Here is a 27,075-nt window from a genome sequence, read left to right on the forward strand (position 1 = left end):
GAACAAGATGCTGCTTAAGGTCCATTCCAACCCAAACCATTCTGTAATAACCAGTGCTGGTAACACAGGGCTTGTCTAGGTATTGCTGTGCAGAGCTTATACAGCATCAAGTAAGTGGTGGGGCTGGGCAAGAGACTAGGAGAGGGCACAGCCAGCATAGCCAACCCCAAGTCACTCTGGCTGGGGCCAGCAAGTGACTGGCAGTGCCCTGTGGGGCTGAGCTGCCCTGTGGTATTCACTGGGACAGCAAAAGGAGGATGCTCCTAACAGTATATGCTGTGAGCTTGGATTTCATATAGTAGCACTTCATATAGCAGCACTTCAGGTACTTACATAAAATTTCAAATACATCCAGATGTGCTTTTCTTATCTCCCTCCTCCATTTTAACTTATGCAGGTCCGAGAACGACTGTGCATCTCCAGCTTTGAAGGAACTTGAAAACCATTAAGGATAACATCTTTTCAACGATAACCAGGCTTGCTTCAGGTGTTACTTTTGGAATACTGTGATAGCTTCTTTTAAAATACATATAACAGACCAGCAACGGACCCACACCCCATGTGCCTCACCATATTTTCCATGTACTACTGCTGATGCCTTTTTGGGACTACCTAAACCCAGAAGCCAGACAAAATGAAGAGAATAAAAAGCAGTAATAATTACTGAAGGGCCTTCATGTACATTTAGGGCAGACAGAGCCCACCCAGGGGCTACACCCAAAAACAGATGATGGGTCATAGGTTTTCACATTTTTATAAGTTCAGTCCATTTGCATATTGGGAGTTAATCTTCCAATTACAGCTTCAGGTAATGAAGTCATTTACCCCAAGTTTGCTCCCCCCACCCCCAGCTCACTTTTGTTTGCATTTCTCAGGGCCTGAGAGAGCGAGGTGTCCTTGATTCCCAGGCCTAGAGAGGAATTGTTTTGTCTGACCAAAATGGGAAAGCAGTAGCTAACACTCTATATGGATTTTAGTGTTATACACTAAGAATTGGAGCATAACAAATACATGAAAAATATAAAAGCTAAAATCCTAAGGCATCACCACAGGCCTCATTGCAAACCCTTATCTGATCATTCCCTGCAGTAACCTGTTATATGAGTAAATTTATGTGAATCTGGATTACAATTCTTATTTAAAATCCCACTGACAGATGTTACAAACACTACAAATGTTTCAACTTTATGCATGCAAATATGCAAGTATATTGTGTTCAGACTGAAGACAAGAAAGTAAAGTACTTTAATAAGAAACCTACACTATATTCACTCAAATGGTTTTGTATAATGAACTCAATTTTAATTTGTTTGCCTGAAACAAAAATGTTAGTTCAGCCAGGAGTTAGATGTAGTGATTATATTACAGTTTGCAGTCACACTTACAAGTTATAGGGACACAAATTAATTTAAATCCAATTTTGAATCTGATCATAGCCACCATTAAAAATATCCTGCAATTTTATCAAACTGTAATGTTTGGGGGGCACTTCCTCCAACAGATTATCTTTAGTTTTCTTTTTAAAAAAAAGTAAAATCTAAAATGGGGCAATTATTTCTAAGAATGAGACTAATTAGGACTATCCTTTTACCCACATGAAAAAAATATATACTTATTTGCCAGACATGGAGGCCTCAAGCTTTAGATCAAGAACATGACATTAAGAGAAAGATGGATGTTCCAGGTATCTATCCATACAGACTTCTCTTCTATACATGCTGATATAAAACCTGTCTTGTCCTACAGAGCAGCACTGAACACATATGCACTTAGAGATTCTGATTTTTACTCAATTTTGTTGTTGTGTAGTCCATTTTCTCCCTAAAGCATCAAAGTTTATTCTTCCCTTTATTCCTAGCCTATCAATATGGAATGCTACATTTTCTTAGAATATAATACATTCCTCTCCTTTTTTCTCAAGAGTGTTACTTTTCATTTTCCCTGAGACACAGTCTTTCTTCACATGCTCATACTGGCGTCATTTTCTCTCTGACTCAAGCTCTCGCACCTATCTTTCCATTTCCCCTTCCAAATCACATGTTTATCTCTTGTCCCTCCCACTGCCCTTTCTACTAATAGCCAGCCATCTTCCTTCCCTCAGTTTCTCCAGGGCTGTATCCTGATTAACCCTTTCTGTGCACCCATACCTGGCTCCCAGTCAGTAAGGCAGCTCCAGCACACCCACCTGAGCACTGGTTTTGTGTGTCTAGTCTGAGCTATGCTCCCACGTCCGATTTCCAATCTGCCTAGCTGCCAAAAGGTGTGAGGACATGAAAGGCAATGAAAGATCATTATTCCTGAAATATCCCAAAGCATTCCAGTAAAGCCAGGGACACCCCGTAAAGTCACTTAACCTTTTCATTGTGTAGATTTTGTAACAAGACAACAGGATTCACTGAGCCATGAGACATTCACCAAAGCTACATTAGGACAAGACTTGCATAATCATGTTGTTTTAAAATTGGTAGAACAGCACTTCTTATCCAGAGCCACAGACATTCATGCTGATGCAATGGTATGTCATTTCTCTCCATTCCATTAGGCACCTCTTTAAACATTGATTTCAAATACCTGAATGCAACTACATGCATTCATACAGTACAGATGCTTGAGTTCATAAGCTACATTATGTCCTCAGTGCAATACCCAGCTGTGAAAGACAAGCTCATCCAGACCTTCTCCTCCACTATCTCTAACCTTTTTAAAACATACCATCGGAAGAGGAGAACACACAATAGCAGAAACAGGTTATAAACCATGCTGTACCAAGGCAGCCTGAGGTGAAACTGTACAATGAGATATACAGATTTGGAGATCACAATGCACAGACTTTACCGGTTTGGGGAGGGGGGAAACAACTGTTATTTTTCTTTAATGATGAAATACACTGAGGTTTTGGGTTCAATCACCATATGGGCCATTCACTTATGAGATGGACTTGAGGATCCTTGTGGATCAAGCACATTTCTACCATACTTGTGGGTCGCACCTTTCAACCCAGAAAATTCTGTCATCTGTGAAATATATCTTAAGATGTCAAAGGCCTGATGTCACAATTCAGTGGCACCTGAACCTCACACAGAGTATGCTGGACATGCACTGTCATTTTACTCAAAACACCACAGTAAGGCACGACTCTCACAACTGCTTTGTATTAAAAGATGGATTTAGAGTAAAATCCCATTGAAAAATACAGGAACCTAAGCCAACTGACTCAGCTGAGCTTCACTTCACCAACAGAACTCTTTAGATGACCCAGGAGACAAAAGACTGAATGCCCATTAAAAGGTCTTTGACACCTCCATTCCTAACCAGCTGTCTCCACCAAGAACCTATGTTGCTGCTCCAAAGCATTCATCCAAGTTGGCAGCATCCAAGCAGCCCTGCACAATTAGTCACACCCAAAAATCCTTACAAAAGAATTTAGGATCCTGAGACAAAAATTTAGAAAAAGTAAAAGGTAACAAATGAGAAAGGACCTGACAATGCAGAGGTTTTAGGACATTTTTAGGCTCTATTTTCATGCTGGTACAGCCTAATTGTGGGTCTGGATTGTGTTGTCTCACAGTTGAGCACCCTGACAACCTCTACCCTGGGAACAGATCAGGATCATACACCAGTGAATGGAGGGCAACCACAAGAACAAAACATTTAGTCATATCTTGAAACAAAAAGGGCCTGCATAGACACCTAATGTTACAATGTCACTCTTGCGCAGAAAACAACACAGGAACAGGTGGGAGGCAGTATTGCAGAAAGAGCAAAGAAGGCTTTATTCAAGAGAACCACACGGTTTATTTAGTGATGGGATACATTCTATTTGATTAGCTAACTAACAAAAACATCTTCCTCATACACTGTCCTTGAAAAGAACAGAGAGGCAAAGTAGAAAAACACCACCTGCAGATTGTTTATACTTAACAAGTTATCACATCCTTGCAACTCCCTAAAAATTCTCACAAGCCGCTGTGAGAAACATTTGCTGTTTCTCTCCCTCTGTCCCATGGCATCCACACTACATGACTCTAGACAGGAGCCAAGTACCTAAATTCCCTGGGAGCGCAAGTCCTGACACAAGCCTGTCAGCTTTTCCTACTGGACAACTTTGCAAAGCCTCTCCTCAGCACCCTGACAGTCCCACCCAGAGCTGGGTGCCCATACTGTCAGCTCCAGAGAAAGGCCAGTACACCTTACAAGACAGGTGCTGTAAGACCTGAGTAAGTTACTTCTCAAATTATTCAAAAGACCAACAAGTGTAAGCTTCTCTAACCCAAATGCCCCACTGCCTTCTTACTAGTCCATGGGCACTTGCTTGGCCTGTTCATCCATCTTCACTGTCAGTGGAAAATAAAGTTCTGGATTTTATTTTAAAAGATGGATGTGTCTACCATGCTGCTTTGTAAGACACCTCTGCAGGCTCATTTGCCATTTTACTAAATGTAACTGTGATGCAGCTGGTTATGAAATAATGCAAACTGAATTTCTCAAAATGCTATTGGTGACATTGGCCATGTGATATGGTCAATCTTCATGAAAATTATATTAAGGAATCAGAGAGTACCTTGAGCCTCTGTAAATAAATACATGTTACACTTAAACATAAGGCAGGGCAGGAGGTGGTTAGTTAGATAGATGGCCAAGATACTCAGATACACTGGGTTAGGTTCCTGGAGTGTAAATAAAAGCAGTATCATTCCTTCAACTTCATGCAGATGATTGCAGCCACAGAAATAATCAAAGCAATTTGAACTATAAATTGGATTATTTCTAAATTAAATTTGGCCAGAAGTTAAATATTTCCCTCAATTACTCCAATAAACTTTAACTGAAAAAAATGGAGTAGTAAAGGTAAAAAATGACCATGTAAAAGAAACTAAACTGTGCTTTCTCTTTAGTTAAGCTTATGTCATCTCATCAGTCTCCTTTCATAGTCCAGAGGTGGAGAGGATCAGGCTAAATGAAGAAACCTTTTATATATTCTGTTTCAGTCAACAGACTGATCAGCAGCAAAATGAAAATGTTTCCATGATAATCTCCTGAAAGTTATCAAGTACAATAATAAAAACCTCAGCAGTTCTGACCAATTGACTTCAAAATTGAAACAATCTAGGCAGGAAAGTCCCAACATCACTCAAGCCCACTCAGCCTTCACCTCACCAACCAAGCATTTTTTCAGCACAGTATATTACGCAGTTAGCTCACCATCAGCATATTGCAATCATTAGACATTGATATCACTGAAGTTTGAGAGCTGTAAAGGATTCTCACTCAGTCAGTAGCAGCTAATGTCCCCATCACTGGCACAATGTGCCACTGCAGACCTATGGGCTGCACCCAACAAGGAACTGAAGGATATTAGGGGTAGAACAGCTCAACTGTTTTATCTATTATCTATCTGAGCCTTGAATACACATCAGTAAAATGCATAAAATCTTACTTTTTGAACTTTAGGTAGAAAATTTGAACAAAGTGTGGTATTAGTCACGCTCAGCCCTTCAGATTAAAATAATACAAAGCCTGGCATTGTATCTCTTAAGGAAATAACACAGCTATAGCACATAACACATCCGGCTTCAAACTCTTGCCAGAATTATTTACTGCCATTAAAAATAAACTTAAACTCAAAGAAAATAAGAGGTAAACAGATAATGAGAAAACAGATATTTTCATTGTCCTTATTGTCTTTTAACATATATTAATTGTAGAGGAAAGAACATCTTACTCTGCCTTGGCTGTGTAACACAATCTCTTTATAATAAAGATGCCTTCCCCACATAGGCAGGCTTGCACCTTAAACTGGTGTAACAGAGCTGAATATCGACCTGGGGTCCTTCTTTGCTCTACTTCCTCCTGATTTCGCTTCTGTAGTCCTTCATGCAACAGCAGCAGTAACAAAAAGGAAAGAGTGAACCTCTTCCTGTGACAAGATCTTCCACCTTCAGCCACATATTAGCAACACCCTAAGCAATGCTGCAGAACCTCTGCCAGCCTCAGGGCCACTGTGACAGCTTAGAAGGGAAATGAAGGGCAAAACTCATTTGCATGAGTATTTAAAAAACCACACAGATTTGAAACAGAAAAAAAATGAAATGGAAAAAATAAACTTATTAGAAGAGCTCAGATTTATTCAGATCTATAAATCCTCTGAGAAAGGCAGAATGCTAACAGGAAAGCTGACACCACTTGCCAAAAATCAACGTGTGTGCACACACTGGATATGGTCTGGAGTGGCTGCATATGCTGCAGGTTGGTTCAGGCTGGATTATCGCATAAGATTAGCAATGCCAAAGAGATACTTTCTGCAGAATTCCTCTTCAGTAGCAAATATTTTATGCTGTACTTGAAGGACTCCAAGCCTCTAGGAAGCAGAAGCAATAAAAAAATGTCTGAGATCCTTCTTCAACTCCTCTCTTCCCAGATTTCACTGATACTGAACTTACAGAATTCCTTCTATTTGCCTGGCAAGCCTTTTGCTGACAACAAAAGGTTTCCCCCAGACTCATTATTATTTCTTAAAGTTAATTTTTATTTTACTTGACCCAGCTTCCACCACAGTGCCCTGCAGTGTTTTGCTATCTGCCAGCCTGCCTCTACTCTTCAAGTCCCACTTGCCCCGAGAGTGGAGGAGAGCAGCCTTTTCAAAGGGCAGGCTCCCATGGCAGACTGACAGGCTCTGTCCCACAGACAGCAGAGCTCACCTGGGGCAGCTCTCTGTCCTGCTCTGAGAGCTCAGAAAAAGACAATCACTGCAGGTGATGCCAGTGCACTAAGGGAGGTGTGACAGAGCAGCCTTCGGGGAGGGTGCACGCACTAGAGTTTCACACTCTCACCATTGCCATGGCTGTGCAGGGCACGGTCCATGGCTCACCCCTCCAGCTGTACCTTCTGGAACACCCCCCAGCAGATTTCCTGGGCACTACAGGTCCTGTGTGTGGAGGGCACACCTCATCCACACTCTGCCTTCAGGGCTGGTGATCTGCACAACAGGCAAACCTGGTTTTTCAAGCCTTAAGGTTTCTGACCCTTAAAGAAACCACAGACATACCCGAGGTGTCCAGTTCACACTAGTGAAACTCCACTAACAGGACAATTCATCTGTGACTTATACTATTATAAATCAAAGCAGAATCCAACCAAGGAAAAGCTCAAACATTACAGCGAGTAAAAAGTCACCATCAAGCAGTCCTATTACTGACCACATACAGGAAAAGAACATTGTCATGATCACCAAAGTGAGTACTGTGAGTGAACACCCTCAGTGTCCAAAGTGACAATTAAGAGCACCATGTACCTAATGAACCATACATTGTTACTGATCAAAATATCAGATTTCCTTTATTTAGGGGAACAGAATTAAAAAATAGTTACTGGAGAGAGACTCACAAATATGTACAGAGGTTGCTTGTTAAAGCATAAGGAGTCTGTAATATGAAGAATCGGAAACCATGTAGGCAACATTGGGTTTATTTCCTTTGCCATTCTATTTTACAATTTCTATCATGCTAAGAGCATGCAACTTCTACTGGGTCAAGTTAAAATTCACTCTGTGCAGCATCTACAGTTAAAGATCTGAAATACATACCACTTTCGAACATCTAAGTTTAGACTTACTTAGGTTCAACAGAAATCACTAACACACCCTAGCTTAAAAGGACTTTTAAACCTAAACCAGCAAACAACTCAGGCAGCAGCTGCAATTATTTCAGCAGTGATTTCTGGGGGATTTTTTCCTAGCCACACAGTCACGAAGACATGCATCCGTTATTCTGGTGAAACTTCCAAAGAACTGAAACAAGCATTTCAGAACCTATATCTAAACTGAAAAGAACTGGGCGATGCGTGGTCTAGAGCAGCTCCGTGCTGTTGACCTTCATGGCACACTTGTGTAACTGTTTCACTTCTGTCTGCTTCAACAATGTGAAGACAACAACCAGAAGTTTTTGTTAGAATAAACCAGTACGCACAGCACTTCTGGAAAACAAAAGGCTGTAAGAAAGAAGGTGGAAAATGACAAGTTGGGAAGAAATAGGAAGACAATTTCAAGGAGATTATGCTCCCCAGTGGCACAGACAAAATGAAAACAGCCACAGTTGGTGTCAAACTTTCTCTGACTTCTGCAGACTGAAGTCATCATTATTGCGCAAGGGGGAGCGCAGAGGTGGTATTTTCTGTGGGATAGTCTTCCTTGTGCCAGAGGTATCCCATGGGACCACCAACATTATAAACAAACTGGTCAGTGCTTTGCCAAGTTCAGCTTTGCACTGAAAACCAAAAGACACCACTGTGGTGTCTTGGCCTTTGCCTACGAGTTGCAGCACATGCAAACCTGAGACTCAAACGCCACACTGCTGGGAACACTTGTTTGCTGCATGGGAGAACATCTCAAGTCCCTCTTGCTTCAGGAATCTCTGCACCATTTCGGTCCTCCCCACTTCAATACAAGCTATTCCTAAAAACCATACTTTGTATCTCCCTTAATCAGCCTCAATGCAACTTGTCCTTACTTGTCACCTAAATGCAAACACAAATAATGTGTAATTTCACTTTGGTATGTAACTAATCATGCATATACTAAACTTTTCTATTAGAAGTCAAAGAAGATAACATTTATATTTAGCTTTGCTCTACTTACACTTCCTTAACAAGACGAATACAAATATAGACAGGTTCGCAATGCTGTAAATTGGCATGACTTCACCAAATTCCATGGCAATTCGTCAATTTAAATTAGCTGAGAATATGGTAATAATGTTACATCACAAAAAGTACAACAGAGAAGTTAACTTGGAACAAAATTAAGACAGGAATATGTTGTAAACAGCAACAAGAAGGACAAAATGCTCATGAATGCCAGAAATTTATGATGATCTGCTCAGAACTTACATCAAAAGCTCTGCAACTTACACACACTAAGATATGCTGGAAATGTGCTTTAGAAATTGCCATGCCACACAAGACAGGCCACCTCTCACAGTGATCTTCCAGTCAAAGACTTGACTCACTGTGCTGCTGGATGATCATGACTTTTTAATAGGTGAAATAAGTAAAGACTGTAGCCAGCTTTTCTTGACCCCAAATGGTGATCAATTTCTGTGCTCCATAAAACCAATAGCTTTTGTAATTTTTATCCTGACTCATTTAACTACAACTCCTGTTCTCTTCATGGACAGCAAATGTTTAATCCTTAGGAGCCCCCTGGGAGGCCAGCATCTTCCACACAACCATGTCTGCCTTGAAGCCAGACAGTGCTAGATATAGAAGATATATATTTACCCAACACATCTTTTTATGTTTGCTGCCCTTGGCAAAGGTCAGTCTTCTGCTGAACTGCAGAATGAATGTGTTTCTTCATGTCTTAAATAAAGGCATACATTTTAGTGAAGTCATATTTTTTATATAGTTATATCTAATAATTGATAATTAAACACAGAAACAGCATAATAAGCAGTTATTCATCACAAGAGGGACAAACCATAGCAAGTAAATGATTATGAATGAGATGTAAATTCAGGTACAAAAAGAGCCTGGAGTCTCCCTGTACTTGCTTCCTCCCCATCTGTGACTCACAGGGAGAATGCAATTCTTCTAATTCACTGCATCTAGCTAAAACCAAAGAAGTATTAGAAGGACTCAAAACTCATCATTTAAAATAGAATACCAAAATGAACGTATAAAATGGAACAGCTAAAACATGGAACTATAAATGTCCTCAGATTACACAGGAAAATAGTTTTACAAAAACTGAACTGGCAGGTGCTAACCCCATGTTATTTTACTTAATGCTTTAATCAACACTGAAGTTTTCTGTAAAAATTCCATCAACAGCAAAATCTGGCGCAGAGAACATGTAGAAAGCAGGACTGCATACCAAAGGCAAAGGTTATTTTCCTCCTGTTGCCACTTAAACATATCCAACTTCACTATTCTTGTCACCCGCTGATAAAAAAATAGTCCTTCTTCAGCATGAGCCTACAAAATCCTAGCACTGAAATTTTATGCCAAGTCTAACAAGCTTTCTTCTACAGAATCATTGAAAGTCTTCGCAGTAAAATAATTCTTTAACATTATACTTTCTTAAAAGAGCAGAATTAGCATGTTCGGTTTTCAGCTGTAACTCTACTACAGCTACAACCATGTATGAAAGAGTTCATGAAAAATTCACAGAACTGTATTAAAACATAAACTACTTTATATAAGTCCCTGTCTGTAACTAAGACTACTGATAGTGCCTGTAACTGCTGCTCTACAGTTATAAGCCAAGTAGGTTTTCCAGAAGTTTTTAACATCTGAATGTCACTTTTTTTTGGTCTGAAATACTGTAAATTGTCTGAGAAACTGTAAACTGAAATACTGTAATTCTTTTTCCTGTGTTTCCACTGTTTTGCAAAAATATATATTGAAATGACCAGATTGCACACAGTTTCAATACAGACAAAATCAGTATGATCCTTTTAGTTTTTTTCACTGAATTGTCCTTGAGAAGAAATCATCAATTCTCTTTCAACTAATAGACTATACCTACAAAAAGATCTTGAACCATTTTCAGACTCAGCTTAAGAATTGATACTGATTCTGACTGAATGACAGGTAAAGAGGCTTTTCATGGGGCCCAGATTACATTCTTAGAAGATGACTCTGTGACAACCAGGTTTTCAGATGCTAAGGCTAGAAAGACAGAGGAGGAGCACAAGTTTGACAACTGGCCATCTGTCCGTGCCCTCAGCAACATCAGCAACCTGGCAAGCATGCATGAAATAGAGGTTTTTCCCATGGATAGATTGCAGCTCTCCGATCTACAAAAGTACTCAAAGATGAGGAAAAAAAATCTGCAAAGACGACAGAAAACACAACTCCGGTCTTCAGAATTTCCCCCACTCATATGAAAAAAAAACACTCAAATTGCTGTTCACTGTGAGTAGTTAGTATGAAATCAAAATATTAAGCAGTATCACTGTGCACACAAGTGAGCCTCATCCCACCAGCAGAACTACTCTAGACACGGAGCTCTAAATCAGATCAAGAAGTTGACTATCAACAGGTACTTTTATTACAATGAAATGCTTCCTGGTTTCAACACCTTTATCAATTCCAGACTGACAGAAGAAGCATCCTAATTGTTTTAATGTTTTACTGTGTGTGTGAATATTCTGGGGTGAGAACTCTCTAACCAAGATGACTTTTTCAACATTAAGGAAGAAGAATAAGCAAGAATGAATGATTATACACACACACACACACCCAAAAAAAAAAAAAAAAAAATTGCTGAAAAGCTAATGACCTGAAATCCTGTGTCTAATGCATAGCCTATTTTTTCGACTTGAGAGCAACCAGTGTCTGTCACAAACACCTTACACCTTTTTGGGTAGAAACATGACATCTTAATGGTGCAAAGCAATGCTGTCTTCTAGCTTGGCTCTTATGTGAAAAAATTCTTCTCTAAAAGCTTAAAATGGAACACTTATTTAAAGTAACAAGATTTGAAGATAGGAGCCTGCACAAGATGAAATACAGAATGCTACACAATCTGAAAGGAATTTATCCTTTAATTACATACTCCCTTCTACAAATGGTATGTGACCATTTTTTGCACTCTGTTTTGGCAAACAGTATATTTCATTATCCAGGTGACATGCTGTTGCCCTTTTTATTTCTGATCAATGCCTTGAGGCTGGGAGGAAACATCTGAAGGGTTAGCTGGTTTCTTTGAGCTTCCTCTTTGCCCTTAATTCCTGGCTCCAGACAGGCTCCCACTGAGCATTACAGACCTCTCCCTCAGAACAATTCAGTTCCATCCTAATTGCCAGGATATGCCACCATCTTCTGTGACAGACAGGAGAAGACAAGGCAGGCTCACACAGATCCTCTGCCTTCAGGCAAGCTATAGAAAGGTGCTCAAAGCACTGGACCAAGGCTGTTTTCTGCCTGTTGCCTTGCATGAGCATGTGCAAGACCATGGCTTACTTGGATGCCCTAGCAGTAAGGGAATACAATTCCTGATGCAAAACTCCCAGAGAACTATGACTTGTAAAAGAAACAACCTGCCCCATGTTCCTTACTCAAGACTCTTTCTTGCTCTTCTGCCCATAGAAGTGGGATGGATGCTATCTTGTGTGAGCATGCCGAGGGATCTCAGGGGAAGGAGATGTTAATTCCGTACCTTGTTAGGGCTCTCTTCCTTCAGTAAGACTTTCTTGCTACTGCTGCATGGGACAGTAGGTTTACCCTCATGAGTCAATTTTATGTCATTAAAAAGGACCTCCTTTTCCTCAGAGGAGGCATATTCCACGAAATACCTGTAAAAATCTTCACCCTCCTGTAGCAAGGAGGACATAAATTGTCCTCTTCCACAGGATTTATTTAATGCTGAAGCAGAATTATACATTAGATTTACTCACATTTCATCCATTTCTTAGTTTTAAGTGAACTCTCCCAGCAAGTTTAAATTTACTTTCACTCTAGGGGCTGAAACTATTTAGACTCAGGAGTGGTTGGACTCTGACTCAAATGAGAATTCATGTTCTACACAGTAAGTAGAAATCCATGGAAAAAAATATGCCAATAGGTATCTTCAGATCTTTTTTTATGAGCAATGAAATATATGGGAAATTACTAGAGACTAACAGGAAAAGGCAGAAATGGCACTAGTCCCAATATGGAGAAAAATGATCTAAATTAATTTTGGCAGAGTGAACTCTGCTTTCAAATTTATTTGTCTTACCACATTAACACTTTAACAGTGACAGCAGACAGGTTTATTTTTAGGTACTAATATGTTAAAATATGTGATGAAAGTAGAGAAAGAAGTTACTGAAATTGTTTTCTGTAAAGACATTCAAGCATTCTCCCCAACTCCGTGCTGGAAAACCATTCAAAAAACAGTGCATACAATTGAATGGCAAAAACACCTGCAATAAAAGTTGTGACACTTTTAAAATGTGCTAAACAACCCATGTTAATACCAAGACTACTATGTGGTATGGCAGCTTGACACTTCTGAAAACTAGACCATTAATTTAAATGCCTAAAACCACATTTTTCTCACTGAAAGGAAGGGGTTCACAATTTAAAGTAGTTGTTCTTAGTATCAGTAGGCAGCTGAAAGAGGACAGGAACTTGCTTCACCAGACCTGAACAGGATCTCCACAGGACCATGCTCTCCCTGAAGTATATGTTTTTTACATGATGCAGTGATGGGGACAGAGTTAATTTCACATCAACTTTTTAATAGCAAGGTAATAAGGAGCTGTCAGACACAAACCCAGCAAAATAAGGCAAGTTCAGTATCACCGTGAGTGGAATGGTAGTGGCGATATTGCTCCTCACAATCTTGTAGCATTGAACTAAATGATGCACTCTTACTATTGTGTTCGACTAGATCTCTTTCTAGGATGAGTAATTTGTCAAATCACCCCTGCTGAACTTCTTGCAGCATTTACCAAAAAACTGTCTACAGGAATGTACGGATAGGTTTCACCTACATACTGCACACAGACAATATTAAAAGCAGTATAAAGTTAGAATGAAGGTACATTAACAGAAGATCATAGAATGGAAAACACTTGTTTTAGAGAGAGATTTTAAAACTGAAGTTTTAGTAATGCCTGACCCAAAACTGCTATTTTTAAGTACCCAAGGCTGTATACAACATTACCTTATCTACAGAATCTTTAGTGAAAAAATGAAAATCACAACCCTTGCCATGTTATAGCTATACCAGATTCCCATCTCATACCACAGATTTCTCTCTCATGGAAACAGTGTAGGAAATGTTGCAGTAACTGCAAAAAATGTTAAGCCATATTTGATAGGAAATTTAAAATTGAAAAATGTAAAAATTTCCAGGTATTTTGAATCAGCAATTAATAGATGGCTAGGTAAAAGTTGTGTATCTAGTTTTCACCCCTCTCTTACTGTAAGAGTAGATTTTAGGAATGTAATTACCTACGTAATAACCTGAACGCAAAGTTACACACAGCCATCAGCACCAGGAGATGAACTGTGCTGCACCAGCCCTTCCTAGGCTCTGCATAAAACTGATTACATCTAAACTAAAACCAGTCAGGGCAATGGATTCCATTTAAGTCGAGTTCTCACCTTCACAAGCCATACTTTCATCTTATGTAAGCTACCGCTGTTTCCAAAAGGAACAGTCCAACCTTGCCCTTCCAACCCTGGCACAACCAGTAAGCACACTGCCATGTAACAAACATGACAGAGGAACTGAGTCCAATCCAAAAGACGATGGCCTTAAACTACATGATTTTGGAAATAAAGAAAACCAACCAAACAAATGTGTTTCATTTTGGTATTTTCTGATGGACACAGTTGTATGTTTTGGTTTAAAAACCGTTTTTCACTTTTTGCTTTTTTCCTATATTTTACATAAAGTGAACATCAATATAAAGATATGTATCATTTATCTCAAACATGCTTTTCTTTACAAATTCGAGTACCAAAGACTTCAGTGTTATCAGTTACACCAGAATGTCAAAATTCTTCACCAAATGTAGGCAGTTTTATAAATCCACAGAAGCATCAATAGAGCATACCATAAAAGGGGAGTAAAAGGTTATCTGCACCTATTTATTGTCAAGTGGTTTAAACACCTTGTGGACCTAATGTGCTAGAACTTCAGATAGTGCTTTCATCTCTAGCTATAAAGTTACAAGCAATTTAGTCACTCTTTCAGTAGCACAGCCTCCTGTCTGTGAAATGTTCACTACTACAGTGAAATGGAAAGTAACTCATCATTTTACATGATACTACAATAACTTCCTGAAAAAAACACAAAAAGCCAAATATTCGAAATGAAAACCACAAAATTAATGACTATCATTATTTTAAGCAAAAAACAAATACTCCAGACCAAAACTTCCTTGCTTTTTCAGAACTGTCACTGCTACAATCACTGTGCTAAAGTACAGTAGGCAGAACATAAGTCCACTGCATGAATAGGAGATGAGAACTTTGCTGGCAAAATTAATTTGTATGTTCAGGTGTTACCTAGTTGCAATATGCTGCAGTATTAAATCTCATTATTAGTTCTCATGCACAATCTTATCGTCATTGTCCTTCACTGCCAATGAGAGTTAAGAATGTTTTTGAATGAAGAAGTATTTCAGGACTGATATGATGTCCTTGTTTAGCCTCAGGGAAAAAAAAAAGAGCAGGATGGAAAAATACTAAAGAGAAAATATCTTTTTTCAGGACAACCTAGCACTGCTTCTATGTAAAGCATGTCAAATGACATATAAACTGAAAACAACTTCAGGGCAGCATGCATTTTTATCTGAAAGATGACAGATCAGCAGATCTGTTCAGTCTGCTTGGTTTCTGGAGGAACAGTGTTTCATACAGGAACAGAAAAAGCAAACTCGAGATTCTGTTAAAATGGAGAACTCCACATGTTCACAATTTAATATCTGTTTTAGATCCTGCAGAAAAAAAATACTAATTTTTAAATTTTCCTCTAGATATAGTTAAAGGAGAATAAATCTTGCACAGTCACAGCACTTGGCTGAACACCTCTTTTTATAAGAAATCAACCTACTTATTGCTTTCTGAAAATGAAATAAAAACATAATAAATTTATAAACAATCTGCCCTCCACTTAGTGCCCACATTAGCATGGAGACATGTTTTTACTAATAAATTGCTAATTACAACCTTCCCAAAACAGGTCACATCTCTGCAGTGACAAACAGATCTAATAATCTGGAAGCATGAACACAGTGCATTAAGGAATATTCTCTAAAAGGATTGTCTGAACTGCTACTAATTTACTATGAGATTACAAGTTAAGTCCACATAAGCAATAATAAATGTCCTCTGTATCAGACTTATCTATTTGGATGGATCTGCAGCATGCTTATGTACTACCTTAATATTTCAAAAGTGCAGGAAGAGGCTATTCAATCAATCCAAGCAACAAGGGAAAAAAATCAGATAAAACCTGAGAAGCTGGTCCCAAGAAAAAAAAACTCACACAGATAAACTCAGCAGTTTGAAGGAAAAAAGCACAAATAAACCTTAGGTCCTGAGAGTAACTGAAATAATACTGGTACACTGACTTCCATGGACTTACCCTGATGCACTGTTTATCTAGCTCTGGGTTTATAAATTTAAGATCACTGATGAACAAACATAATGGGCACTAGAGGCAACTACAGTATGCTGAGGAAAACCCAGAGAGATGTTTAACTTGCTAGTATCATCATTTGCCAAAGAATTCTGCTTCTCAAACAAACTGCCTTTTTTCAAGGACTTCTGCTCTTCCATGTAACCACTATGGCTAAACCAAGGCCATATTACATACACACTGACCTAAAAAAGATATTTAAAGGAAACAAAGCATGGAAAATTCTTAGTTACAGGCATGGCTAATAATGAGTACTAAAGTACTTTAATCTTTCTTACACAACACTTCTACTCTTATTCATTCAGACCTCTTCTTGGTTTGAACATCCATTCAGTGAACATCCACTCCTCTGCCCATTACTCTAATGTCAGTGCTCCTGTGGACTGGAAAAACAAAACTCATTGGGCTGAGTATCTGAAGCAACTGAACAGGGCCTACTGGCTGATGACCGTGATCTAAAAGAGACCATATAATTTGGGGACAAGTCCTGAGTGTAATAACCAGAAAATGGTGTTACTACTCAGGAAGAGCACAGCTGCAGCAGTGTCAGCAAAAAAACTCATACCCAAAGGCCAAAAGAAGGTCCTAGGATGACCTCATGCTCTCCTAAACTGTCACCATGTATAAGTCACTGCTGTTGACCCTGTATGGGAGACTTGCCCAAATGCTGTGCACGTTGCAGTAGAGCTGCTGCTACACGAGAGCCTCCTCTAAGAAGAAACCACTCACACACCTTTGATGTAAGAAGCTGAAGTTTTGTTCTGAATAGCTTTCATTTTACACACTTTTTATGTATGAGAGCTTACTGCCGTAAGCCTGCCACTCAGTACACCACTGTACACCAGGAATACCACAGAACAACTTCCTAAATCACAATACAAACAAGGAGGGAGCACAGAGAACACGAAACCCTCCTCTAAAAGGATGCTTTTTTTGATGTGCTTAAAATGTGAAAATGAAAGTGGAATTTGAGCGTGCTCCAAGTTACAACTCCCACCAATTTCTGTAAGCATTACAATTGTTTCTCAATTCTGTTTGAATCATCAAGGTCCTGAGACTGTTTTTCAGTCATCAATTTCCTAAGCAAATGCTGACCCCTCTTAAAATTCAAGGCTGAGGAACATAAGGCCCTCTTCTGTTTCTAACTGAGCAAGTGCCAACACTTTATTTCAACATTGATAAACCAGTTTGTTTGCCATCAGTTATACCCTTAGGCTTTTCACTTTATTTAGCTCAGAAAATGGAAACAAAAGACAGGTCTAACTTCCTGTTTTCTTGCCATGATCTTTGGTTTCGAGAACAGTTCAAAGCAACTTTCAAATTCAGTCATTTTAGTTAAATGATAAATGGTGTCTCTGTTAAATAGTTTTTACTGCATTGATTTGAAGGAATCTACTCCACAGCAGGTACTGTAAAGAAAAGCACACCTTTATTGATGCCAAGAGAACATGCAGGGGTTAGCACCTCCATATGCATGTCTGACTGTGGTTCCTTTTACACAGGCTTTTATACTTTTACAGTTCTGGCATCCGCCCTTCTTTGTTTCCTTATTTGAAAGGTACAGTTTTAAGGGCTGACATCTTACATAACTTGTAGTTTCATTATCTTAGGGTTACAAACATGGTAGATAGTTCCTATCATATTCATCACATTTATCCAACTGGTACTATGCTTTGCTACACCTGTGCTTTATGGATTACATTTTTCTCTTTTCCATCTATTGAAAACAAAACTTATGATTTTGCATTTTTCTTGCCTTTCATGACAATTAGCATGCCTCTCCCTCCTTATCAGCGCACCAGAGCTAGGCCCTGCTTGCAAAAGTGATCATCAACATGGCAGTCACACCTTTAAGGTTTTGTGAATTCATATCTATGCTAAGGTGCTTATGTCACGTAAGGCTTGTGTTTCAGTATCAATCCTTTTGAAACTGTCTTAAAACCACACCAAAGCAAAGCATATATTAAAATACTGAAGGCAAAAGTATACTATGAGCAACCCAAAAATATATTGGTTCTCAGATACTGGGTGAAATGTTCTACTTCACTGAAAGTGACAGAAGTTGTCCTTTCCTTTAGTAGGAAGTGGTAGGGTAGTGAGGTGGGAAAACATTTTTCTGAGCAACCCTGGGAGCCTGGGGACCATCTGGGAGTCTGGTCCTACAGCCAGATCCCAAAGTACGCACAGGGGGAGCATCGATGGCTGTGGGAGTGCTGCCTCCACTGACAGGCTCACTTGCAAAGAATATGAAAGAATGCAGTACTTTAATGTGATGTACCCTGCAAAAGAAAAATAACTGACAAAGATACCAGAGAAACTGAATTTTAAAAAAAAAAAGGAGCCAAAAATAAATGCAAAAAATCTTGCTACATCAAATTTTTAAAATCTAGCTAAAAGAGACCAACTTACCACTTACTCTAACACTAGCAATATAACTAGCAATCAGGGAAAGCAGAAGAATGTCTTCAAGTTTCTACATATATTTCTTTTTGAAAACTGACAAGAACAACAAATGAATGCTGAAATATATTTTGAAAATGTGTACAGGTACAGTCCAATTTTTAAGCACAAACTTGGATCCACTTAAAAATAGTATTTCATACAACACACACTGTTGAATGGAATACTATTTAAACAATAGTATTCAATACAACAATTTTAGCCTTCTAGGTTATAATGACATTTCATTTAATGCCTCAAGAATTTAATTTGATCAGCTGCAGACAGCCTTGCATCTGCCATGGGACCAAATATGGCTCTCGTGCATTGAAGTAAGCTGATGATGTGAAATTTGGCCTATTTGTTATTACAATCTTAACTTTTCCCACTTTTTTAACATGAATTAACTTTACACCATACATTGATGTCTTTGCAATGTTTCTGTTAGGCTTACATAAGGCAGGAATTCTATGTCTCTACATAAATTGAGAAAAAAAACAAAGACAAAAAGCTTCACAGAGCAGGACTCTAAGGAAGGAGCCTCTGACGACCAGGATCACCTTTCTCATCACCTCCCTCCACACCTCTTCCTCAGTTTTCGTTTGCACGAAGGCTGATGATTTAATCAACCTTGCAAAAGATATGGAAACAAAAAAAACCTGCCACGTTATTGAACCACCGCATTTTACTGCCACCAGGAAATGGAGTCATTACCGTAAAAAAAAGTACCTTTTGGAGCCTCCAATATAGGTGAAGGTAAAGGTGGAGTCTGAATACCTGAAATCTGAAAGACAAAGAGCTGCTTTATTACAACTTGCCTTTATTTCGGCTGAAGTAGCCGAGGAGCAGCATTCAGCTCATGACACGGGGGCGGTGGAGAGGGAGTCGGGGTGAGCCAGAGGAAATGCAGCATCTCCCCCAACCCCTCGCAACAAGTGCCCGGTGCTATGGCAACGGCAGGGAATTCCATTGTCACACACGGCAACAGGCAGCCGACAGCCGGGCTCCGGCAACGGCTCACCGCCGCGGCACCGGCACCGCCGGGGCGCCGCCAATGCCCAGGGGAGGGCGGCAGGGGCTGCTGGCACGGACAGGGCCCCGCTCGCGGCTGGGTGTGCCACCGGCCTGGGGCCGGGGATCAGGGCAGGCGCCGAGGGCGGCCGCCCGGGAACCGCCGCGCAGCGAAAACCCCGCGGGCTGCGCCGCGCTCGGGCTCGGGCTGGCGCCCAACGCTCCCGGTGCTGCGTGTGGCCGCCGCTACGCTCCCCGGCTCGGGATGCCGCCCCCCCACCCCGCCCGCCCCTTTCTCGGCAGGCGCCCGGTCTCCTCTGCCCTCATATGCCCTCGGAAGGAGAGGAGGAAGACGGGATCTGAGAGCGGCCCCGCGGCCGGGAACGGCTGCGAAGGGCACGGGCACGGCGGGAGCGCGGTCCGGGGCGGGCGCGGCGGCGGCGGCGACGGGAGTCTCCGCGCCGCCAACCTGGCGCCCGGGGACAAACTCACCTGCAAACAGGCAGTCCTTTTCCGCCTTGCACTTTTGGATCACAACGTCAATATCCTTCTGAATCCTCTCTTGTCTTGAACACATCCCCATGAAATAAATCCCAGGGGAAAAAAATAGCAGCCTTTATTTCCACCCCACCCCACCTCCCGCACTGCCAAGGTTTTTTTAAGATTCAGCCCGAAAGAAGGAGCCCGGGGCTGACGAGCAGAAGCCTCCCCGGCGGCCCGGTGAGATCCGTTCGGCCGGTTGGAGGACGTTGGAGGCAGGCGGCGGGAGCCGATGTTGTTTGCCCAGATGCGCCCGCCCAGATGTGCCGCCGCTGCTGGCGAATAGCAATTTCCTCACAATGGATCCAGCGGAGGGTGGCGGCGGCGACACGGGATCCCCCCCACCCCCCCCCACCCCCCCACGCCCTCTGGGTTTTTTGGGGTTGGTTGGCCGGTTTGGTCTTTTTTTGGAGGCGAGAGAAAAAGAAAAAAAAAAAAAAAAAGGAGAAAAAAAAAAAAAAAGAGGGCGGGGGGGCCAAGCCGACTCGGCCGCTGCCGCTCACATCCCTGCCCCTCCCGCCAGCAGCGGCGATCGCCGCGCAGCAGCAGCAGCAGCAAGCACAGCGCGGAGAGCCGGCGGCGGCACCCGCACTCGGTCCCTGGCGGCGCGGCGGGGCCGGCGCTTGCTGCAGCGACGCCGAGCCGCAGACCCTCCCCTCGCTCCCGGCCCGGCACGTACGGCCCCCGCCGGCTCCCCCGGCGGAGGCGGCGCGGGGGGAGGAAGAGGCGGATGCACAGAGCCGTGCGGGCTCCCCGGGAGGCGGCGGCGGGCGCGATGGTCCCGGCCCTGCCGCCGGCGCTCGCCTCCGCCCGCCCGGGTCCCGGGCACAAGCTGCCGCCGCCTCCTGAGCAATGGGGAAATGCCAGGAGGAGTTCTGCGAGCGGCGGGGCGGCTCCCCGGCCGCACCGGAGAGGAAGCGGGCAGCGCCGTGTTGCGCAAGGCCGGCGGCGGCAGGGCGGGAGAGATGGGCGGCTGCGGCCGGCGGGGGCGCGGGGCCCGCTGCCCTCCGTGCCCCCTGCGGGAATGCCCACCCGTGCCGCCCTTCTCGGGAGTGGCGGGGCTGCGCTGCCGCCGCTGCGGCTCTCCCGCCGCCGGCCCCCGCGCCTCTTCCGCGGCGGCTGCGCTTCTGGCCGGCACCGCGGGCAGAGCTGTGCCCCGCCGTTCCCGGGCAGGACAGCCCGGCAGCCCACCTTGGCAGAGTGCCGTCCCCTGCCAACCTCCCCCTCCGACCTGTCGACGGGTGTGCGTGCCCATGGAAACAGTAAAAGGAGGATCTCTGTGACCACCGCGGTGTTAATTGCGCTCCTCTCCCTTCATTCTCCAGCAAAACTGTCTCGCAGACCTAAGGTTTTCGGGAGGGAGCTCGGGCAGTCCAGTCCCTAGCAGTGGGCGCTCATCCAAGTTACAGGCTTGGGGCTCTAGTCCAGAACAAGTAATGACCATAATATAACTTGGAAGGATTCATCAAGTCCGCAAAAAAAACAGGTATTCTTCCGCCCCAGTGCAATGCATACAATTAATAAAACCAGGTCTGAAAGTAGTAGAAACGGATTGGATATAACATTGAAAGAATATTCACAAAATTCAGGCTTTATGTATTCACCCTGCTCTAAACGGCTCCTATGGATTATTCATTCATAGTGGGTGGGGTTTTCTTTTTCATTTAGGAAGCCTGCATTAATCTTGTACTACTGATTTCAAACACAGAAGACAAGCAGTATTTTATAAAAAATTAACTCCACTTTGTTTTTCTATCTATAGGAGGGAGTAGAAGGGAACTTTAAATCCATCACGTGATATGACTTTCTGCCTCTAAATAAAATAATTTATCTTGAAGGGAGACTTCCAGATGAGTTTTCGGTGTGGAAACTGTACAGGATTGCTTTTCATGCAAGTCTGTCCTTGGATAAAACTACATACAGTTAGGAATCGATTTTTTTACCATAAAAGCCTATACTTTTTTCCTTCTGCTTTGGTAAAGCAGACAGAGCACCAGCCTAATGCTTTTCAGCAGGAGATTTATATGAGGAAGTTTTTCTGGAACCCATGGCAGGAGGTTTGGAAATAGATCATCTTCAAGGTCCCTTTTAAGCCAAACCATTCTATGGTTCTATGATTTTACTCAGCAAGACTTTTCCAAGGCATACAGAAATTGTCACTACAGTCCAAAATGCAGTATAATATGGTAAGACACTGTCATTCTGTCAAGTGATGCAACATTGGTTAAGAAGTGCTGCATTTTGAGGTGTCTTTCTAGCTCTTCCATCTAGAATATCAGCAGCCATTTTTGCTGCCTTCCCCTTCATCACAGTTTAAAGACTTAATCAGTACTTGATTTATTCTGGTGGGGTTTTGGTTCTGAACCTTGTAGTTAAAGGTTTCTGTTGTCCCTCCCAGGCAGATCAGGAAAGGGAGAGGTTATTAGCCAGTTGTAGGATATTTATGCTGACAATTCTGCTTACAGTTTATTCTAACCACAAGGTTCTTCTCAGCGTCATATCAATTAGCACAATTCTTGACTGTCTTTTTAAGCCTCAGACTGTTTTTTTAGGCTTGGTAACAGTGAATTGAAAAGTCATCCACGAACTAAAAACACCATGTTCAAGAAAGTTAGTATGTTTGGCTTCACAGCATCAACTGAATTGAACAAGAAGTCTGCCGTATGGTTATATATTATTATATTTTGTTGTTGTTGTTGTTAGTGGCTCTTAAATTACTATTTTCCAAAGTCAATTTGGCCATTGATTTACTTGACTTCAGTACAGTTATGGCAGCAATTGCTGATTTCATTGAGGAAAAGCTTGATCAGAGCTTGAGATCATTCCATTTATTAAGATACTGAAATCGGGTGTTGGAAAGTCAAGGTGAATCCATAGAATTAATTCCTAAATTTGTAAAGACTGACAAGATGTTGGCATCCAGGATCCTTAAGTGTTATTGCAAAGGTTTTCTTGTATGCATGCTTTAATCTCTTTACAGGGGATGTACCCCTTGTGCTGGATTTGGCTGAAGCAGAGACACACAGTCATGAAGAGACTTCCTTTTTACAAGTAATTTCATGAGCAGTAGGACAGTTGGCCTTGACAGTAATGGTCATGGCTCAAGTAATTCAGGATATGTCTTTCCAGTTGCTTTTCAGTCTTAAAAACTGGTTCATGTCATTTCTAGTTTTGTCCCAAGTTTAGCTCACCTTAGTTATATCATACTGAGCTGATTAAGTAAAAAAGAAACACAAATAACTTTTATGTTAGTGCTCCTGGCAACCTGAAAATATTTACAGAGGTGTAAGTGAAGTGAAAAGAAATTAAATTAATGGAGGTACATGATTAGAAAACTTAGGTGACAACACTGGCCCAAAATGTAACACAGGAAAATAAAAGAGAAACAACACAGTGAATGTGTTTCAGTAACAAAACAGTGACTGAGAGGAAATGCATAGGTCAGACAAATTCTGCTCATAAATGCATTTTGCCTTTTTTAAACTAAGAAGATTTCTTTCATTTTATGCCAGAAGTAACTCCCCTTCCCACCTATTAATAAAGCTGTTAGAAATATTTCAGTAAGCATCAGGACACCCTGTTCTCTCCCCAGTTCTCTTGATATATTTTTCTAAACATGTTCAAGTGACATACAAACACACACTAGAAGTCTTTAGAAAAACTAAAGAAACCCCAAACTTGAAAGCTTGCCATTGTAGGGAATATATACAACATAGGGCAGTGTTATTTGGCATCTAATATCTCTAGTGTGGGAGAGCATTCAAAAAGGCAGAGGTTAGAAAAATAATCCAAAACCACAAAATGGCCATCGACACTCCAAAAGAGCAAAAAAAAAATTTCTCCCCTTTTATAGGCTCCAAATAAAGCTGTAGTACAAACCAAACCAAACCAAACTAAACCAAACCAAACCAAACCAAACCAAACCAAACCAAACCAAACTTACAATTTTTCTCCAGGAATATCTGCCAGTCACCAGCAGAGTGAAACTCAGAGGTGTCTGAAGACAGTGACTTCCAGGGGTAGAACATTTAAAGGATCAAAACCATTCCACTCTTAAGGCATAAAACACAATAAAATGACATGGTAATTTCTGAAGCAAGGCGTCCATGAGCTGCCAAGAAGGTCAGTGTTATCCTGGGCTGCCTTAGGAAGAACAGTGCCAGCAGGTCTGGGAGGCCATCCTGCCCCCTCTGCTCAGCCCTGGTGAGGCACATCTGGAGTGCTGTGCCAGTTCAGGGCTTCTCAGGATGAGAAGGACATGGAGCCCATGCAGCACATCCAGCTCAGGGCTACAGAGTTACCAAGGGATAACCTTTGAGGACAGGCTGAGGGACCTGGGCCTGTTCAGCCTCTAGAGGAGACAACTGGAGGGAACCTCATCAATGTCAGTGTCTGCAGGGAGGGATCAGAGCAGGGACTGGGCTCTGCTTGGCGGTCCCGAGCAATTGGACAAGAGGCACTGGGCAGGAACTGAGGCACAGAAAGTTCCACCTGAACATGAGGAAGAAATGCTTTCTGATTTCCCAGAGAGGTTGTGGAGTCTCCCTCACTGGAGATATTCAAAAAACTTCTGGGTGCAATCCTGTACCATGTGGTCTAGGACTGCCCTGCTTGGGCAGGGAGGACCAGATACTTGCTATGGGTCCTTCAAGGCTGAGCCATGCTCTGGTTCTGTGATTAGCCTGAAAACATAGCACTGAGGTGTGAGAGATGTAGGAGCAATACTTACCTTTTCACGCTAACAGAGAAGTGACACATGGCATAAAAACATCTTTGGTATAATTTTCACTAGTCACCCATTATTAGCAACTACATTCTAATATTCTGATGTATTAGATGTAATGATGTAATAATACTCAGAATTTATGTAATTTTCTTTAAGCCTGTATGAGTTTTAAGAGAGATACATTACTGATGTCCATCCAAGTAGTCAATGGCACTCTATGTATATACAATCCTTAGTGATGTTCTCTTGGTGAAGCTGTAAATATAATGACTTTTTTGGGTCATCACTGCAAGTCTGTGATTACTTGGCTTAAAACACACTAACACGGTGAACTTAACACAATTTCAGACTGAATTTCACTGTAAGTAAAGCATCTTTACTGATTTTTGGAGTGAGCTAGCACTGATCCATTGATCAAAGTAATTTCCATTTTAAAAAAGTTAAAATGTAATTAATAACATGACCTAAAATATTGGTTTAATTCTTAGCAAAAACTTCAAATATTTTTGATTTTGAAAAGTAATGTCTTCAGTTACAATATGAAACAATAGCTTATGCATATATCAGCTGTCCAGCCCTCAGTAAGTTTTTAGGAATTATTTTAAGCTATCTCATAGCTTAGGGAGTGTAAAAACTCTCACATTTGGGTTTTTTTATTTATTTATTTTAATAGTAATAGAGGGGGGAGAAGTATTGAAGTGATAGAGGACTAAGCCTTATTTTTTTCAATTCAGTGGTGAAATTTCCAAAACAGCTGTATTTATTTTTTATTTTAAAAAGTGTATGTATTAAACAGCAACAATAATAACCTCAAAAAACCCATAAACATGTACAGGTGCTACACACAGATGTAGTGTGGATTGCTCTGAATTGCTATGACAATGATCTCTAACTTTCCTGTTAGAGACTTGTTTTTAAGTGAGTGCTCATCCTTCCAGATGGCACCGAAGCCCACAGTAGCTAAACCTATGGCTGCTGGCATGCTAAATGCTCCTAGCAATGTTTAGTAAAGCATGCAATTAGAGTCCCAGGTGACACCACATTTCATTGTAACCCTTAGTATTATACTTTGTAATGACAGTTTTAACTTCTTCTTCTTTTTCCTCCTTCAGTAGTATAAGCCCAGCTTTCAGTCTTTGCTTGCTTGCCTCACTTCCCCTATTTATTTTTCCTTTCCTCACTAACTCTTACACAATTAGAACATTTTTTTTCCTAGTGCATCTCATTATTCCCTCTTTTCCACCCTGAACTTCTGTGTATCCCATCCATTCAGTACCCTTCTCACAGCCCACTCTTGGTATCTCACTTCATAAGCAGCTCATGTTAGAATGGCTGAAATTGAACTTTTTTAACAGAAACTGGAGGTTTAAAAGAAAGGCAAGCAGGAATATTTCGAAACCTTATATACACAACTTGGTGATGTCAGTCACAAACAAGTCCAGAAGGAAGCCCTAAAGTACATGCCAGTTCCTAAACAGAGTTGCCTCTTTCCAGTAACTTTGCTATTTCTACTAGTCGTGGGCATTCCTGGCTGCACAATGGCAATGGTCTCTAATGGAAGTGATGGGGCCTCAATTCTTGATTACTCTGCAGCAGGGTAGGCAGCATACTTCTCTATAATTTGAGAGTCCTTAGTGTATAGCAGACTGTCATTAAGTTGAGCTTACTGTGCCTCTTATCACTTACAGCCTAAGGCCAAGCAGGGATCAGTGCTGAAGGTCCACCCTCCTGCCTGAGCATAACAAAGCCTTCCCATCAGTCTGAGGCACCTGTCTCCAGGGGTGCAGATAAGCACCTAAGCCCAGGGGAAAGGCAGAATTTCAGCTCCCTTCCTTACCTGGCCACAGGCTGTGCCTCTTTACAGCTCTTCTAAATAACCTTCCTAAGAGCTTTGCTGCTCCCAGTCACTTCACAGGGAACCTGGATGGCTTTGCTATGCACACAGCATAGCTGAATTTATGACCCTGAGAGCTGTAAACACTGCTCCCAGTTCACACTTGGTCCCAGAAGTTTAGTAAATGGCTAAAGAGTACACAATTCCTGAAATTTGTACTATTTCTGGTGTCATTAAGCACAGCTGAACTTACTACATGGTAAATTTCTCAATTTCTGAGCAAACACATGGTTAAAATCCTTAAAACAATCTACTCTGTTCTCTTATCCAGATTGCAATTTCTTGATAGCAAATAGTTATGCCAGAAAGCACTCAAACCATAAAATA

The 27,075-nt window shown here is 41.5% G+C and overlaps 1 protein-coding gene across 5 annotated transcripts in view; it reads right to left on the reverse strand.

Annotated features, from left to right (window-relative positions):
* The window catches only part of PARP8 (poly(ADP-ribose) polymerase family member 8), a 119,180-nt gene extending 98,784 nt beyond the window's left edge, over positions 1-20,396 (reverse strand). Inside the window, exons 1-2 of one of the 5 annotated variants that reach the window (XM_059874052.1) lie at positions 20,081-20,396; positions 19,307-19,361 (exon numbers count right to left, since the gene is read on the reverse strand). In XM_059874052.1, the coding sequence (XP_059730035.1) occupies positions 19,307-19,361; positions 20,081-20,171 (146 nt within the window). In that variant the 5' untranslated portion in view covers positions 20,172-20,396. Of the gene's footprint in view, positions 1-5,822; positions 5,950-19,306; positions 19,362-19,395; positions 19,708-20,080 lie in introns of those variants that run through there. The other 4 variants (XM_059874053.1, XM_059874056.1, XM_059874055.1 and 1 more) reach the window with 4 other exon arrangements.
* Between the last annotated feature and the right edge of the window lie 6,679 nt (positions 20,397-27,075).

Source organism: Haemorhous mexicanus, chromosome Z (genome assembly GCF_027477595.1).
Source record: "Haemorhous mexicanus isolate bHaeMex1 chromosome Z, bHaeMex1.pri, whole genome shotgun sequence".
Lineage (NCBI taxonomy): Eukaryota > Metazoa > Chordata > Aves > Passeriformes > Fringillidae > Haemorhous > Haemorhous mexicanus.